This window comes from Phyllobates terribilis, unplaced genomic scaffold (genome assembly GCF_046119375.1).
Source record: "Phyllobates terribilis strain yellow unplaced genomic scaffold, ASM4611937v1 Scaffold_4__5_contigs__length_816908805, whole genome shotgun sequence".
In the NCBI taxonomy this organism is placed as follows: Eukaryota; Metazoa; Chordata; class Amphibia; order Anura; family Dendrobatidae; genus Phyllobates; species Phyllobates terribilis.
In genome coordinates, this window is record NW_027362764.1 from 308,394,510 (window position 1) to 308,412,357 (window position 17,848).

General features: G+C 40.7%; 1 protein-coding gene across 1 annotated transcript in view; it reads left to right on the top strand.

Moving 5' to 3' along the window:
- Positions 1–17,848, top strand: part of DAP (death associated protein) — a 126,372-nt gene that overhangs the window by 16,089 nt on the left and 92,435 nt on the right. Inside the window, exon 2 of the mRNA XM_073678360.1 lies at positions 17,065–17,170. Coding sequence (XP_073534461.1) covers positions 17,065–17,170 — 106 coding nt within the window. The remainder of the gene's footprint in view (positions 1–17,064; positions 17,171–17,848) is intronic.

Consider the following 17,848-nt stretch of genomic DNA (forward strand, 5'->3'; position numbering starts at 1 on the left):
CCTAAGGACCTCCCCAGGTAGGAGGAAGGTTGTCCCACTTCCTTCCCGCCTGGGAGAAGATCTCATTCAGCGCTTGGATTTTAGGGATAATCGGAAGGGGGCTGAAATTGGAATTCAAAACCATTCCCAGAGACACCGTCAGAATTTCAGCCCCCAGAGGCCTGAGAGAGCAAATGGCCCTATAGCAGGAAGTACTCTGGTCGAGAAGGGGGTTTTAATAGAAACGCCAATACTAATAAAGAAACCGGATGGCTCCTTCAGAACCATTGTCAACTTGAAAAATCTGAACGACCATTTAACTTACAGACCATTCAAGATGGAGTCTATAAGATCGGCCATAAAGATGTTGTTCCCAGGGCGTTATATGTGCGTCCTCGAATTGAAGGACGCCTACTACCACTTCCCAATCTTTCCTGGATACCAACAGTATCTGAAGGTAGCTGTACATATCAACAAGCATATAAAGCATTTTCAGTTTGCAGCTCTTACCTTTTGGCATCTCCATGGCTCCGAGGGTTTTCACAAAGATTATCCTGGAAGTCATGGCACATCTAAGGGAGAAGGATATTCTAGTCATCCCTTACCTGGACGATTTTTTTGGTGGTGGGCAGATCAAAAGAACTCTGTGCACTGTCTCTGGCGGAAGTCACGGGCCGTCTAAATGGATTGGGATGGATCCTAAATTTAGGAAAATCGAAACTAGAACCAAGGAAGGTTCAGTCCTTTTTGGGTCTCATTCTAGACTCAGAGAACCAGACTTGTCTTCTGCCAGAGGACAAGAAATTGAAGATCAATTCCCTCATCTCACGCGTAATCGGCAATCCATCCATGATCCTGAGAAATGCAATGTCTCTACTGGGTACTATGACATTCTGTATCCCAGCAGTACAGTGGGCCCAGTTTCATTCCAGACGTCTACAGCAGGAGATCCTGACAACAGACAAAGAGCTCAGAGGTCACCTGGAAAGAAGAATATCTCTTTCGAGTTTGGTAGTCATCTCGCTGGATTGGTGGATGAATCCAGTGAATCTATCTCTGGGGGTTCCTTGGTCATTCCAGGTAACAGATACGATTACAACAGATGCAAGTGCAGAAGTCTGGGGATATCACCTGAGAGACCATTCAATACAGGGACTCTGGTCAAACAACTCAGCTCTTCCAACATGAGGAAGCTGTTGGCAGTCAGAAACGCAGTAGTAGAGTTCAGTTCTCAACTTCAAGGTCCACACATCGGGATAATGTCGGACAACCGAACAGTCGCCTATATCAATCGTCAGGTGGGGAACAAGATCCCTTCCTCTGATGTTAGTGACAGACCAGATCCTTCATTTTGCGCAGAATTATCTATTCACACTCTCGGCGCTGCATATAAGAGGAGAAGAGAACGCAAGAGCCGATTTTCTAAGTCGTCACATTTTGAAACAAGGGGAATGGTAATTGAATCTAGCGATATTCCAGCAGATTGCCTGCCGATGGGGGCAACTTCAGATAGATCTGTTTGCGAACAAACGCAATCGGAAAACCTAAGTCTTTTGCTCCTTAAATCCAAAGGAGAAGCCTTTTTGCTGTAGACGCGCTTCCAATTCCCTGGAACTTTACCCTGGCATATGCATTTCCCCCTCTAATACTGATTCCTACTATCCTGAGGAACGACTGAGAATAACAGGTGAGGGTTATATTGATCGCCCCGTTTTGAAGTGGATGTCCCAATCAGAACCATGAGTCCTTCCAGACAACCCAGATCTCCTCAGGCAGGGCCCAGTCTTCCATCCCCAGAGATCGGGCCAGCATTTGACGGCCTGGATTTTGAAAGGTCACTACTAACACAAAAAGGGTTTTCCCCTAGTTTAGTCGCCCCTCTACTGGCAAGTAGAAAACCGATAACTACTAGGATCTATGGGAGAACTTGGGCTAAATTTCTATCTACCTCAGGGCAGTCCGCTAAAGGTAGGGTTCCTATTGGGGTCATCCTGTATTTCCTTCAGAATGACTTAATCATGGGGTTAGCCACCAGTACTCTTAAGGTGCAAGTATCAGCTCTGGGGGCACTGTATAATTGTGACTTGGCAGCAAGTAAATGGATCGCTAGATTCGTTAAAGCTTGCAATTCCTACTCCAAGGATTCCTCCATGGGACCTTAATCTCGTTCTGGAAGCACTAACAAAACCTCCCTTTGAGCCCTTAGAGAAGGTTTCAGAGACAGTCATGCTGGTAGCTTTAACGTCTGCCCGTAGGGTTAGTGATCTGCACGCACTATCAGTAAAACATTCGTTCACGCAGGTCTCAACGGAGAGAGTAACTCTAAGGCTATGTGCCCACGATGCAGAAATGAAGCAGAAAATTTCTGCATCTCCCTGGCAGAAAAAACGCATGCGGATTGACAAGCGCTTTAAAAGCGATTTTAGCATCACTTGGACAGTGCTTGTCAACTAGGTCACACTATATAAATCCATGCAAACAGCATGGATTTATATAGTGTGACCCGAGCGAATGGTTAAAAATAAAAAAATAAACCTATACTTACCTTCTGATGGCCCGGCGTGTGTTGCTGCTCTCCTTCCTAGCTGCCAGCTGATTGCGGGACACTGCACTGAAAGACCTGCCGTCACATGACTGTGACATCACCGCAGGTCCTTCAGTCCTGACCGCAAGCACAGGGAAGGAGACCGGGGGCCGTCGGAAGGTGAATATAATCTTTATTTTTTATTTTATTCTTGTTTTTACAGTTTCTATGGTACCTGGGTGTGGAGGAGAGTCTTCTCTTCTCCACACTCGGGTACCATCCGCACATTAGAACGCGCCAATTACGCATGTACAGATGCAGTCTTGCGGAATTGGTGCGTTCTAATGCAAGTCAATGGCGGCGAAAACGCAGCGCTTCCGCAAAATAATTGGTAGTGCTGCGTTTTTTTCCGCAGCGGAAATTTCCGCAGCATGTGCACAGCACATGCGGGTTATCATTGGGGAACATTGCTGCCCTTCTACCATGCGTTTTTAATGCGTTTCCGCAGCTGCAAAAACGCTGCGGAAACGCATTAAAAACGCATCGTGGGCACACAGGCCGGGTCTGGTCTTAGGCTATCTGCCAAAAGTAGTCTCCAAATTTCACAGGACACAAGTAATTACTCTCCCTTCCTTCTATCCTGACCCTAGAAATTTGGAGGAACAAAGGCTTCACACTCTAGATGTTAAGCGGGTATTAGTCCTGTACTTGGAGGTGACGAAGGCCTGGAGGAAGAGTGACGCTTTATTCATCTCATTCCAGGGGGCTTGGAAAGGGCTTAAGGTTACGAGGGGGACCATAGCTAGATGGGTCAGGGACACCATTGGGTTAGCGTGCTCCTCCAGCAATTTGCCTGTTCCAGAGAACCTGAAGGCCCACTCCACCAGGGCCGTAGCTGCTTCCTGGGCTGAGAAGGCAGATGTGCCCATCGACATCATATGTAAGGTGGCAACTTGGTCTTCTCCCTCTACATTCTACAAGCATTACTGTCTTGACCTTTCCTCTTCTACTGATCTGTCCTTTGGGAGGAAGGTGTTGCAAGCGGTGATCCCTCCCTCTGGTGTCTGATCTCTCTAAATCTCTCAGGTGGTGCTGTCATGGGAGAAGGGGAAAAGATCCTAGTTACTTACCGGTAACGAGATTTTACAGAGCCCATGACAGCACCCTATTAATTCCCTCCCCTTTATCACTTATGGTGTGCACTACTATGGGTGTTTTACAAAGAAATGTTTTGGTGGTAGTTGTGTCATATTTTTCGGACGCCCTCTCATGCTCTGAAACTAAAACTGATGCGGAGGAGAGGTACCGCCTTTTTATTCAGTAGGTTCCTGTCCTTGGTGGGTGGATACCCTCTTTCAGGTGGTGCTGTCATGGGCTCTGTAAAATCCCATTACCGTTTTTTAATTAGGATCTTTTCTTATCATTATATGGACTACGTTGGACCAACCTGGGATCTAGTACTTTAATAAAATGCTCAAAGGGGGATGGTGTAGGTAGAGTTTTGTTACTTTATTAAAAGCATTGTCTTTTGTAACACTTGGCATTGGCTTAGAGCACTCATCTACTGCTTCTGCCTGCAATTCAGCTGTGCCATGTCAACAGAGCAGCTGTTTCTTTTCCACTCAGCTCTGTTGATGGGACATGACTGGCAGTGAAGAGATGGCTGTCAATCAGCTTGACGTCGGCAGTCACGCCCCGTCAACAGAGCAAAGTAGAAGAAAAGCCTCTGCTCTGTCGATGTGACCACTAGAAACTACTCAATCACCGGCTGGAGCTGTCAGTGACTACTCTGTACTGGCAGAGATTGGCGCCAGGTACAACAGGCAGGTAGTTAGCAATTACCTGCCTATTATTTCTTAAGCACATGGTAAAAATAAAAAATTGGGGTGACAGCCCTTGAGTGACAAAACACAACACTGGCTGATACGAAGTCCCAGTGATGATAGTGGAAAGTTGTCGGTTGAGGTACGTGCACACGATCAGGAGCCGCTGCGTGCTCATACAACGTCAAACCCGCAGCGGCCAGATGTTACAGCATAGTGGATGGGATTTTGCATAAATCCCATGTCCACTATGCGTTCATCTGTGCCTGCAGATCACCCGTGGACACGGACATGCGGTGCGTCTTTCAAGACCGCACCATACAAATTTTACTTGCAGAGTCGCAAGTTTACGCAAGAGAAATTACTTCAGTGCAATGCATAGGATGCGGTGAATACGCATGGTTCAGTGAACACGTGCGGATTCACCTGCATTCAATTGGACGCGGCATAAAGTATGCTGCATCCAAAGCGCTGCTTGTCCAGATCGTGTGCACATACCCTCAGATACACTACTAATGCTGTAATAAAAGTGTTAAAAAAAATCCATTCCTGGCACTATACTTTCTTTGATAATTTTAATTAAAAGACATGGATTTCTTGCCTTTCCATCAAATGCAATGTAGAACAAACTGGAAAACAGCAAAAAGTAAAAGCACTACAAAAACATAACAATAAGGCTATGTGCCCACGATGCAGATTTGAAGCAGAAATTTCCTGAGAATTTCTGCATCTCCTTGGCAGAAAAAAACGCATGCGGAATTTACATGCTTTTTTTTCAGCGTTTTTACATGCGTTTATGCATGTGTTTTTTTTCAAGCGACTTTGAGCATCACTTGGAAAAGGGCTTGACAAGTTGGTCACACAATATAATTCCATGCAACTGGCTTGGATTTATATTGTGTGATCAACTTATGAGGAGATTTCTGCTTCAAATGCTGCACTTAAAGTAAAAAGAAATAAAAAACCTTATATTCACCTCTCCAGCGGCCCCCGGTCTCCACCCGGCAGCATCCTCTGTCCTCGGCGTCTGGCGGTGTACTGGCTGGACCTGCAGTGACGTCATTTAATCAGCTGATGGTCACACAACACAATGCTATGGTCACAATGGACACAATGCTACATTGGTCACAATGCTATGTGTATTCAAGCACCCACCCCTAGCCAAAATTACTGTTGTAAACAGTTGAGCAAGTTGAAGATGAAATGATCTCTTAAAGAGTTAAACTTTAAAGATGACACATTTCCTTTGTATTTTAGGGAAAATAAATATATGCGTCATTTTTTACATTTTAAAAATTCAGAAAAGGAAAATGGGCTGATGCAAAAGTTAATGCAGACTTGGAGATTTGTGTGCTCGGATAACTTTGACCAAGGTTTCAGACATTAACCCCTTTCTGACTTTAGACGTACTTAGTACGTCCTGGTTGGGAAGTGCTTTTGTGCTGCATTGCGATCAGACTAAAAAGTAAAAAAAACAATAAAAAAAATAATCGGTTTAAAAATTTCTGAAGAAAATAAATCAATCCATCCCTGGCAAAAATTATGGAATCACCGGGCTCGGAAGATATTCATTCAGTTGTTTAATGTTGTTGAAAATAAGCAGATCACAAACATGGCACAAAACTAAAGTCATTTCAAATGGCAACTTTAGGGTTATAAGAAACACTAAAAGAAATAAAGATTAAAAATGTGGTACTCAGTAAGGGTAATTTTTTTCAGACCAAGCAGAGGGAAAAAAATATGTAATCACTCAATTCTGAGGAGAAAATTATGGAATCACCCTGTAAATTTTCATTTCCAAAACTAACACTGACATCAAATTAGATCTGCTTGTTAGTCTGCATCTAAAGAGGAGTGATCACACCTTGGAGAGCGGTTGCACCAAGTGGACTAACATGAATCATGGCTCCAACACGAGAGATGTCAATTGAAACAAAGGAGAAGATTATCAAACTCTTAAAAGAAGGTAAATCTTCACGCAATGTTGCAAAAGATGTTGGTTGTTCAGTCAGCTGTGTCTAAATTCTGTACCCAAATACAAGCAACATGGGAAGGTTGTTAAAGGCAAACATACTGGTAGACCAAGGAAGACATCAAAGCGTCAAGACCGGAAACTTAAAGCAATATGTCTCCAAAACAGGAAATGCACAACAAAACAAATGAGGACCGAATGGGAGGAAGCTGGAGTCAATGTTTGTGACCGAACTGTAAGAAACCGCCTAAAGGAAATGGGATTTACATACAGAAAAGCTAAACATAAGCCATCATTAACACCTAAACAGAAAAAGCAAGGTTACAATGGGCTAAGAAAAAGCAATCGTGGACTGTGGATGACTGGATGAAGGTCATATTCAGTGATGAATCGCGAATCTGCATTGGGCAAGGTGATGATGCTGGAACTTTTGTTTGGTGCTGTTCCAATGAGATTTATAAAGATGACTGCATGAAGAGAACATGCAAATTTCCACAGTCATTGATGATATGGGGTTGCATGTCAGGTAAAGGCACTGGGGAGATGGCTGTCATTACATATTCAATAAATGCCCAAGTTTACATTGATATTTTGGACAGTTTTCTTATCCCATCAATTGAAAGGATGTTTGGGGATGATGACATCATTTTTCAAGGCGATAATGCATCCTGCCATAGAGCAAAAACTGTAAAAACATTCCTTGAAAGAAGACACATAAGGTCAATGTCATGGCCTGCAAATAGTCCGGATCTCAATCCAATTGAAAATCTTTGGTAGAAGTTGAAGAAAATGGTCCGTGACAATGCTCCATCCTGCAAAGCTGATCTGGTAACAGCAATCAGAGAAAGTTGGAGCCAGGTTGATGAAGAGTACTGTTTGTCACTCATTAAGTCCATGCCTCAGAGACTGCAAGTTATTAAAGCCAGAGGTGGTGCAACAAAATACTAGTGATGTATTGGAGTGTTCTTTTGTGTGTTTGTTTTTCATGATTCCATAATTTTTTCCTCAGAATTGAGTGATTCCATAATTTTTTCCCTCTGCTTGGTCTGAAAAAAATTAACCTTACTGAGTACCACATTTAATCTTGATTTCTTTTAGTGTTTCTTAAAGCCCTAAAGTTGCCATTTGAAATGACTTTAGTTTTGTGCCATGTCTGTGATCTGCTTTTTTTTTAAACTGTTGAGGGAGGGCACCAACGTCCCTTCACGGTTGACCAAGTGAGTTTCAAATTATTATGTTGATTGCGCAATCCAACAGAAAACCAGACTGAGGCAAAGCTCTGTATGGGAGGATTCAGAGAATCTCTAATCTCGTTTATTTCTACTTGGCATTTTATATTGTTTTGAGTATATCAATAGCCAATCACCTACAGCCATACTACCGGCTTAAACCAATGTTAGTACAATTATTACAGAAATACACATATGGTCATATTATCGTTAGTTCGGTGCATGATGGAAATTTACAAGGTTACCCATCCCGGCTCAGACTAGTCAGATAACGGGAGCAGGGTGTCTCACAGAATGTTCTTGTGAGAAAAGGTTAGTGTGGATAGATGCATGTGAAGCATGAGAAAAGAAGGAAAGGATGCATGTTATGCAAGGGGTATAATAACATGATTTTGAAGCAAGCAGACAAAATGGAGTTGCTATAGCGTGAATATCAATATGTCCTTTACAAAACAACTGAATGAACAACCTCCAAGCCCGGTGATTCCATAATTTTTGCCAGGGGTTGTATATATTTGTACTGATTGTTTTTGTTTTGTATTTTTACAACCTGCCCCCCATAAAACTTGTACACTAGTTAAACCCTTCAGTAAACACCGTTTAAAAAAAAAAAAAGGGGGGGGGGGACAATGCTTTTTCATCATACAGCTGCTGAACAAAAAGTGGAGTAAAACGCGGTCAAAAAGACTTATGTAAATAGAAATGGTATTGCTGAAAACATCTCAGAATAAGGCGATGCAAAAATAATTTCTCCTTTCCCCGGCTGTTCCAGGCTGCGGGGGTGCCCCTCCCTCTGCTGGTGCAGTGTCCTTAAGCACCACCGCTGGGTCCAGGGGGGCCTTCATGGGTGTGCGGAGGAGCGCAGCTGTTGCAACACACTTGTGGTGCTGGCTTCCGGGTGCCCTTCTCTGCACTATCGCTCTTTCTCCCGGACTGGGAAAGGATTTCCAGCAGCGCCTGAATATTAGGCTTGATAAAGTTAGGCCTAAAATTTGAGTTTCTCGCAGTCCCTCATGTACCCTGTGGTCCTCACCAGCAGAATTAGCTCTAGAGCACAAAGTACTAAGCCTAGTAGACAAAGCAGTGACTTTGCCTTTTTTTCTATAAAATAGTTTAGTGTGTAAAAGCTCCAAAAACATACCACATTTATCATTTATATATTTTTTTTATCTCTGTATTTGTACTAACCCGAAGAATAAAGCTGCCTTATCAATTTTACCACAAGTGAAACTGCATAAAGGTAACCCCCCTTCCCCCTCCCACATCCCTGAGAGAGGGGGGGGGGGGAGGCAATTGCTGGTCTTTGTTCATTCTGCCTCCTAAAAATTGGAATAGAAAGCGATCAAGACATGTCATGTGCCCAAACATGGTACCAATAAAAATGTCTACTCGTCCCGCAAAAAACAAGCCCTCCCTTGACTGTTGGCAGAAATATTGAAAAAATTATAGCTCTCAACACACAGAGATGCAAAGAAAATATTTTTGCAATAAGCTTTTTTTAGTGTGACAGCAGCCAAATATAACCCAATTTTATAAATCTGGTATTGCTGTAATTTCACCGACCCGAAGAATAAAGTCGTCTAACCACTTATATCGCACTCGGAATGGTGTAAAAAATGAAAAAATAAATAAATGCAACCTATTCCTCACCTGCTGTTGATTTGTTCATTCTGCCTCCCAAAGATCGCAGTAAGGCTCTGCGCACATTTATCCTTCGCTCTGCACTGAGTGCTTACAGCTGGGTTTCTGTGTAAATCTCTGAAATACGTGATTCCGGCAGCATGGAGGTGCTCCTCAAGCACTTGCTACGGAGCCAACAACAGCAACATCAACAGCACTTGTAGAGCCTACAACAGGAGCAACAGCAAATGCAGCAGGAGACGAATAAACTCCAACAGCCTCAACAACGGCAGATGGATCTCCTGGCAGGGGAAATCCGCGCCAGAGAAACCTGCTCCTCCCCCAGCTCCAGGTGATGTCTCCTGCATCCGGAAGGGGGTAAGGCGAGCGATGCAAAAGATGACCCCAGGGAACGACGATTAAGCATTTACTGACTGTTTTCGAGAGGGTAGAAGAGCAGGAAAAGCTGCCGCTGGAGCAATGGGCAGAGGTGCTGACCCCTTATTTAACGGGTGAACCCCAAAAGGCCTATTATGACCTGGCCTACAGGATGCACAGGAATATGCCAAATTAAAAACAGAGATATTGGCACCTTCAGGAGTGACTGTCGGTCAGAGCTCAAAGGATACGTGTTCTATCTGTGAAGAAGATGGATAGAATATATGTGGACGTGCATGACTGAATGAGGCCTTAGTTGGGGACCACAGAAATTCTTTGTGTATCACCGTTCCTGTTTTCTCAGGAGTAGTGTGTCTGCTGAAAGTTTGCCTTAAATAATGAATATGGACATGGTAATTTACACAATTTTTTTTTTTTAAACAAACTTTATTTGATGGGTAGTGAAATAGACAACAAACAGAATGTAAACATTTAAAGGGATTTTCCCACAAACAAAAGTTCATTTTAAATCAATAGATCTTTGAATAATCATACGTTTCACAATTGGATGTGTTTAAATAAAATGTTCCTGTGCTGATATAATCTTATAAATGTTCCTGTGCTGATATAATCTTATAAATGTTCTCCTGTGTAATGGCTGTGCCTGACGGTGTACGGAACATGATCTGATCATACCACATCTCCTGGGCAGGGGAGGACGGAAAAGAGTTTACAGACATTTCAGCAGGGGATCACAGCTGATTCTTTCTTTAAAGTAAAACATTGTTTAAAAACAGGCAATGAAATGTTTTACCTCACAAAAAGAATCAGCTGTGATCCCCTGCTGTAATGTCTGTTTACTCTTTTTTCTTCCTCCCCTGCCCAGGAGCTGTGGTATGATTAGACCATATTCCTGCACGGTCAGACACCCCCATTACACAGGGGCACATTTATAAGATTATCTCAGCACAGAAACATTATATTAAAATATATTCAATTGTGAAAGTTATTATTATTCAAAGATCTATTGATTAAAATCAACTTTTGTTTGTGGGAAAACCCCTTTAACTTTCCAAAAGATCATTTTTTCAATGTAAACTGTGTCATAAAACTTTTTTTTTCACAATCAGCCCTTCATTTTTCCTTGTTACAACAATATTAACATAATTAATATTGCATACAGACAATAAATTCTAAACTCTAAAGAGCTACACACACACCCTCTCAAATCAAAGAATGAGTATCCTGTGAAAAGTAAGACACTTAAGTTTTAAGTATTCCTAGTGAATTCTTGAAATCTTCTATGTTGTACCAAGAAGTACAAGTATGTCTGTCTAAAAACCTTCATTAGTTGTGATATCTCTGATTGTGTATAACTATGTTCAATAAAGGATCTCCATCTGTGGAAAAATGTTGCTGTTGACTTTTCCTTATGTCTTTCTAAATCTAATTTATCATATAAGAATAGAGTTTTCAGAGTATTTATTATTTCAGACTATTGAGGCCCTTCTTTCTTTAGCCAGTATCTACACACGTGGTCAAAATTGTTGGTACCCCTCGTTTAATGAAATGAAAACCCACAATGGTCACAGAAATAACTTTGATTCTGACAAAAGTAATAATAAATTAAAAATCTATGAAAATGAACATATGAAAGTCAGACATTGCTTTTCAACCCTGCTTCCACAGAATTTAAAAAAAAAATAAACTCATGAAATAGGCCTGGACAGAAATGATGGTTCTTCTTAACTTAATATTTTGTTGAACAACCTTTTGAGGCAATCACTGCAATCAAACGATTCCTGTAATTGTCAATGAGACTTCTGAGCCTCTCGAGAGGTATTTTGGCCCACTCCTCATGAGCAAACTGCTCCAGTTGTCTCGTGTTTGAAGGTTGCCTTTTCCAGACATCATGTTTCAGCTCTTTCCAAAGATGCTCAATAGGATTTAGGTCAGGGCTCATAGAAGGCCACTTCAGAATAGTCCAATGTTTTCCTCTTAGCCATTCTTGGGTGTTTTTAGCTGTGTGTTTTGAGTCAGATTCAAGTTATTTCTGTGACCATTGTGGGTTTTTCTTTAATTAAATGAGGGGTACCAACAATTTTGACCACGTGTGTAAACATTCATTTATTTGACTTCAAGAAGAGCTACATGTATTATTTGAATAGATAAAATTATATCCGCATCATCTCGACGTTCTGTTATAATGTAATGAAATGGACGTGCTTGGGGAAGTACATGGAACCTTGATTTTCCAAATTTTGCCTATATATTTCAAGGTCCAAACCCCTAACCCATTGTATGTAAGACAATGCCAAATACTATGCAACAAAATAGCCTTTGGAAGACTGCATTTTGGACACTTTCTTAAATAATGAGATGGAGCATCTTTGTAAGAGAAATTGAAAGCATAAATTGTGTTATGAACCAGTTTGTATTGTATTTCTCTCCATTGTTCATTAATCATTGCTTTCTTAACTCTGTTAAATCCCATTATAATTTTTTTCACTTAAAGTATCATCCTTTAGTTCTGTTCTCCAGTTAAGTAAAGTTTTATGTGATACTCCATATAAGGTTTACTTTCGAATTTTTTGATAAATTGTAGATGGGGAAGCTATATTAGTATCAGATCCCATCAAGAAGTCAAAATCCCCTTTCCTTTCTACTTTTTTTCAAATTCTTTCACTAAAGAGTGATAGTGACTGACTACCTGTTATTGTAAATATTGGCTTCCAATTTGTTTTTCTGAGAATTCCTGCCAAGAGTATAGCCTCCCCTCATTCTCTTTTATCAGATCTCCCACTTGTGAAATCCCTTTGTGCTTCCATTGTCCAGAGTGTTTGTTTTGTTTACCTTGTGTGAATCTATGATCCTCCCATAAGGGTACTATTTCAGATAAACAGAATGGTAGTTTATATGATTTCCTCAAAGCTTTCTATGTGCCTATTGTTTGACGTGAAGGGGGTAGATCACCATATTTCAGGTGGAAGGCTTAGTGCCCACAGTGCAGAAATGAAGCAGAAATTTTACTGAGCATTTCTGCATCTCCTTGGCTGAAAAACGCATGCGGTTTTTGATGCGTTTTTGCATGCAGATTTGCCATGCGTTTTTCCAATGCATTGTATAGGCAAATCTGCATGCAGAAACGCACAAGAATTGGTAATGTCCGGATTTTTTCTGCGAGTAAAATTCGCGCAGAAAAAATCCTTACCATGTGCACAGAACTTGCAGAATGTCATAGGAAGTCATGGGATAAGGTATGCAATGCGTTTCTGGAGCGTTTCCGCGCTCCAAATCCGCACCAAAAACGCATCGTGGGCACACAGCCTTAGAGAGTCCGAAGATCATTAGGTGCAGCAAGTTCCCTCTCCAGTAAAGTATTGGAAAAACAGCTAGATCCATGTATCAAGTCCCTGATATGTCTTGTTAAGGCCTCTAAATGATATGTTCTAATAAGAGGTAGTTGGATTCCTCCCTCCATTTTGGGAAGGGTTAATTTCTTACATGCAATACTCTTTTATTCTGCTTTAAGAATTTTACAAACGTTGATGTAATTTATGTACGTCTATATGTTTCAGTAGCAAAAGTATTGTTTGTAGGGGGTATAGAATGCGGGAGAATCAAATCATGTTTATTAAATGTGCTCTGCCAAATAGGGGTAAATGACAAATGGAAAAATTCTTTAAGTTCTTTAATTACTTTATCTATTAGATGTGGGAAATTTAGTTGATCACCCTAAGAATAATAACTGACATTTGTCTACTTTTATCTTGTATCCCGAAAAGGAGACAAAATACTGCAATGTGTCAATTATCTGATTCAGTTGCCTTTCTGGTCCAGAAAGAAAGAGCAACATGTCATCGGCAAAGTATGTTCTCTTTACCTCTCTACTTCCAATTTTGATACCATGTCATGTTCACACAATGCATTTTTAGTGTGTTTTTTGATGCTTTTTTTATGAAAATTTTCAGCTGCATTTTACAGTACCAGCAAAGTCTGAGATTTCAGAAATCTCATAAACACATTGTTTTTTGTCATCAATATTTTGAGCTTTGCATTTTTTTTGCACAATGGAGCGTGTCACTTCTGTCAGCGTTTTTCACCCATTGAAAGGTTTTGCTACGTTTTTAGTGAAAAAAGCAAGTAGAGCAGTATGTGAAACTCGTTTATTTCTGTGATTTTACCATCTTGTCTTGGTCACCCGAGATGGTAGTTTTGATTAGGACAATTTAATTAAATTAGTGATGTATAGAATGTAAACATTGACTGAGCTAAGTGTGAGATTGAACAATACCTGTGGCCCACAGAGATGTGAAATTGAACAATCTCTGAGCAACTCAATGGCAGACCATAGTGTGAAAGTAAATAGTGTCCTTCAAACTCAATGCACTGCCACTGATCCTGAACAGTTCAGCTCCCCCACAGTTACATTTGAAATTCTGGTTAATATGGTTTCACATATGTCTTACATTGGTGAACTGTGTTCATGCTTCTGTGGTGGCAGCAAAACTGAACTTTGGGATCCTGAAAAACGCACCAAAATCTGCATTTTTGATGCAGCTTCTTTCCTGCCAAGAGATCAGGTTTTGCTGCAGAAAAAAGCTGAAAAAACACCTAGTGTGAACATACCTGAATACATCTGAGGCAATAAGATGTCGAGCCAGTGATTATACTGCCAGGTCAAATAATAAGGGTGAGAGGGGACAATCTTGTCTGGATATCTTTCTGTAGGGAGAATGGTTGAGGTAAAAATCTTGGCGTACGTGTTCTGGCTTGAGAATTATTGTATAAAGATATTAGATAATTTCCAAATACTCCTGTAATACCAAATTTGTCCAGGACCACATCCATCCATTTCCAAATTTACGTTATAGAAAGCCTTTCGGCATCTAGAGCAAGCAAGGCTTGGTTTTCTTTTTTTGTTATTTTTTTAGTCTGACCACATTTTGTACTGCCAGGACCGTACGACTGTTCATCACCGCTGCTCTGTTTTTTACAAATCCTCCCTGATGAGGACCTACCAGGTTAGGTATTCTGATATTATGAATGCTAGGCTATCAGTTAGAATCTTGGACAATATTTATTTTAACATCTTGATTGATTAATGATATAGGTCTATATGATCCAGGGTTTGTTCGGTCCCACCTTGTTTGTATATTACTATAATACTTTAATGTATGCTGTGTTACCTGATTGTTGGTATATCTTCTCATTTACTATATGGTTAAAAACTTCTCTTAATTGGGTTATTTCCTCAATGGAAATTTTGTAGAACTCCCCCCGGCAGCCAATCTGGACCTGGGGCCTTATTGTTTTTAAAAATGTTATTGTTGCTATTATTTCTTCATTGCTTATTGGGGCATTCCAGCTTTCTCTCTCACTATCTTAGACTGATGGGAGGGATAAGCCATCCAGAAATGCTTTTGCTTCTTCCTCTGCCATTGGTTCTTGTCTATACAAAGCTTTGTAGTATTGTTGCAGGACATTATTGCTTTTGGATCTTTTTGTAAGATTCCAATATTATGTTTTAAACTGCCTATCAATGTTGCAGGTGTCCGACCTTTTGCCAGACGTGCTAACAATGCTTCAGACTTTATTACCATATTTTTAAAAAAATCATGTCTTTTGATTTCCTTTGAGTCTTTCAAATCTGTCTAACCATAAATCAAATTCTTCCTTAGCTTTGATCCACTTTTTTCCTGATTAATCAGGTTAGATTTGGAAATATACTTTGTATATAAAAGTCTTACATTTTTATTAGCTTCATTATATACTATTGTAGTCTTAGTTTTCAGAGATTTCATATATCCCATGATACAACCTCTAAACACCACCTCTGCTGTATCCCAAAAGAGATGAGAATCTTATGTTCCCTATTATCTAGATTATACTCCAACCACCACTCTTTTTGTAATTTGTGAAAGTTTTATCTTGGGCTAGAAAGCTTGGGAATCTCCAAATGATACCTGAGCCCTTCGGATAATCTATCAGTGTTATCATAACCGGGGCATGGTCAGAGACGACTAGATCTTTAATAGGGACCTGACTGATTTTTGTTTAAAGGGGTTTTCCCACAAAGAAAAGTTCATTTTAAAAATTGTCTGTGTCTGACGTGTACGGAACATACCACATCTCCTGGGCAGGGGAGGAGGCAAAAGAGTATACAGACATTACAGCAGGGGATTCATTTTGTGAGGTAAAATATTGTTTAAAAACACGCAGTGAAATGTTTTACCTCATACAAAATGACTCCTCTGTGATCCCCTGCTGTAATGTCTGTATTGTCTTTTGCTTCCTCCCCTGCCCAGGAGCTGTGGTATGTTCCATACACGGTCAGACACAGACCATTATTAAAATGAACTTTTGTTTGTGGGAAAACCCCTTTTAAGATCTCTTCCAAAGCCAGAAAATCCTCAATTCTAGACCAATTATTATAAACATGGGGAAAAATTAGTATATTCCCTACCCAAGGGGTATGTGGTGCGCCAGACATCTTTTAAGATTTGTGTTTTTCTAGCATGGGTACCAGTACCTTATCGTGTGTTCTCTCTGATACTTGCATTTTTCCTGCTTTTCCTGTCCTCTGCTACATTTAGGACTGTATTCAAGTCTCCTCCTATGATTTTTTTCTTCTGTATCCTCCAGTATAATTTTTTTCCCCAGATTCTGAAAGAAAGATCTATTGGCAGACGAATGTATAACAAATGATTGCTGGGGGTGCCAGGTGTCAAATCTCCAGTGATCTGATACTAATGTCTTATTTTAAGGGGACCTTTCTAGTCTCCTGACTCCCAAACTTCAACAATTGATGTTTATTTCTTGAAAATGATAAGGTGTCTTATGTGTATATACTAACTCTGCGATGTTTCAAGAATGTAGTTGTATTCTGCAGCGTTTCATATTCTGATGGGGTAGGTCTAATATGGTGAATGTCTGTTCCCCTGGACCGTTCCTTGCCTCGGACCTTCTAATCACACTTCTCTAGCTATGATTGATAGCCAGCATAATGGTGCAACCATAACGAATATAGTATGCAGACTGTGAATCACATTTGTGGAGCTGGAAATAGACTATCCTAGATAGGACTAGTTCATGTAAAGACATCTTGGCAGAGTACTTCTGCCTCACTAGCATGTGCTTCTTTATATTAAGACTCCATTCTTCAAACATTGCAGCATTAGTAAATGTATAAATCACTTTCTTAGATTAAAGTAATCGTCATCCATATCACTATAGAAGTGGTCAAAGGGTATAGTCAAAGGGCCTGACAGGTTCTCTTTAACAATAGCCTCTAGTTCTGCCATTTTGCCACATCTCTTAGGCATGGTCAGAACAGCAGTCTATTGTAAATTTGCAGATTTCTATTGTGGTATTTATGATTTTTGACAGCACAGTAAATGAAGGTCACTTAAGTCGTGACAATAATTGGTCTACATTAAGTGTCCTATATAAGGTGTTGCATGCTATTTGAGCTTTTGAATGTGTGCATTTTTTTTAAAATTTTTGAGCTACATACTTTGTCAATATGCTACTTTTCAGTGAAGGCTGGAGGAATGAGAATCGTACAGAAGCACCCGCATACTCCACATGGAGATATTAAGGAGGATAAAAAGCAAGAGGAGGAGAACTGGGAAAGTGGTATTGTGTAAGTGCATATTGAATGTTAATAGTATTCTTTTCCCTAGTTACAGTGAAACAAAACACTAAGGCTAAGTGCCCACGATGCAGAAATGCTGCGGAGCTTTTCTCCATCTCCCTGGCAGAAAAAAACGCATGCGGATTTTACATGCGTTTTTTTCTGCCAGGTAGAAGTGTTTGTGAAGCTTTTTTAATATGCGATTTTGCATGCGGGTTGTAAAGCGCTTTTCCAAGCGATTTTAGCATCACTTGGAAAAGTGCTTGACAACTTGGTCACGCTGTATAAATCCATGCAACTGGCATGGACTTCTGTTGTGTGACCAAGTTACGATGCTGCAAATGCAGCATCAATAGTTAAAAAAACGAAAAATGTTGAAAAATAAAAAAAAAACATTATACTCCCCTTCCGATGGCCCCCGGTCTCCTTCTCTGGTGCGTCCGGTGTCTTCAGCGGCTCGCGGTGTTCTAAAAAGGACCTTCCATGACGTAATTTAGTCATGTGACAGGTCACGCGACCGCCGACGTCAGCGGTCGCGTGACCTGCACATTACTAAATGACATTATGGAAGGTCTTTTTTAGAACACCGCGAGCAGCTGAAGAGCCAGCAGCTCCGCCGGGAGCAGACGGGGCCATCAGAAGGTAAGTATATGGTTTTTGTTTTTTTTATTTTAAATCTTTAACTAC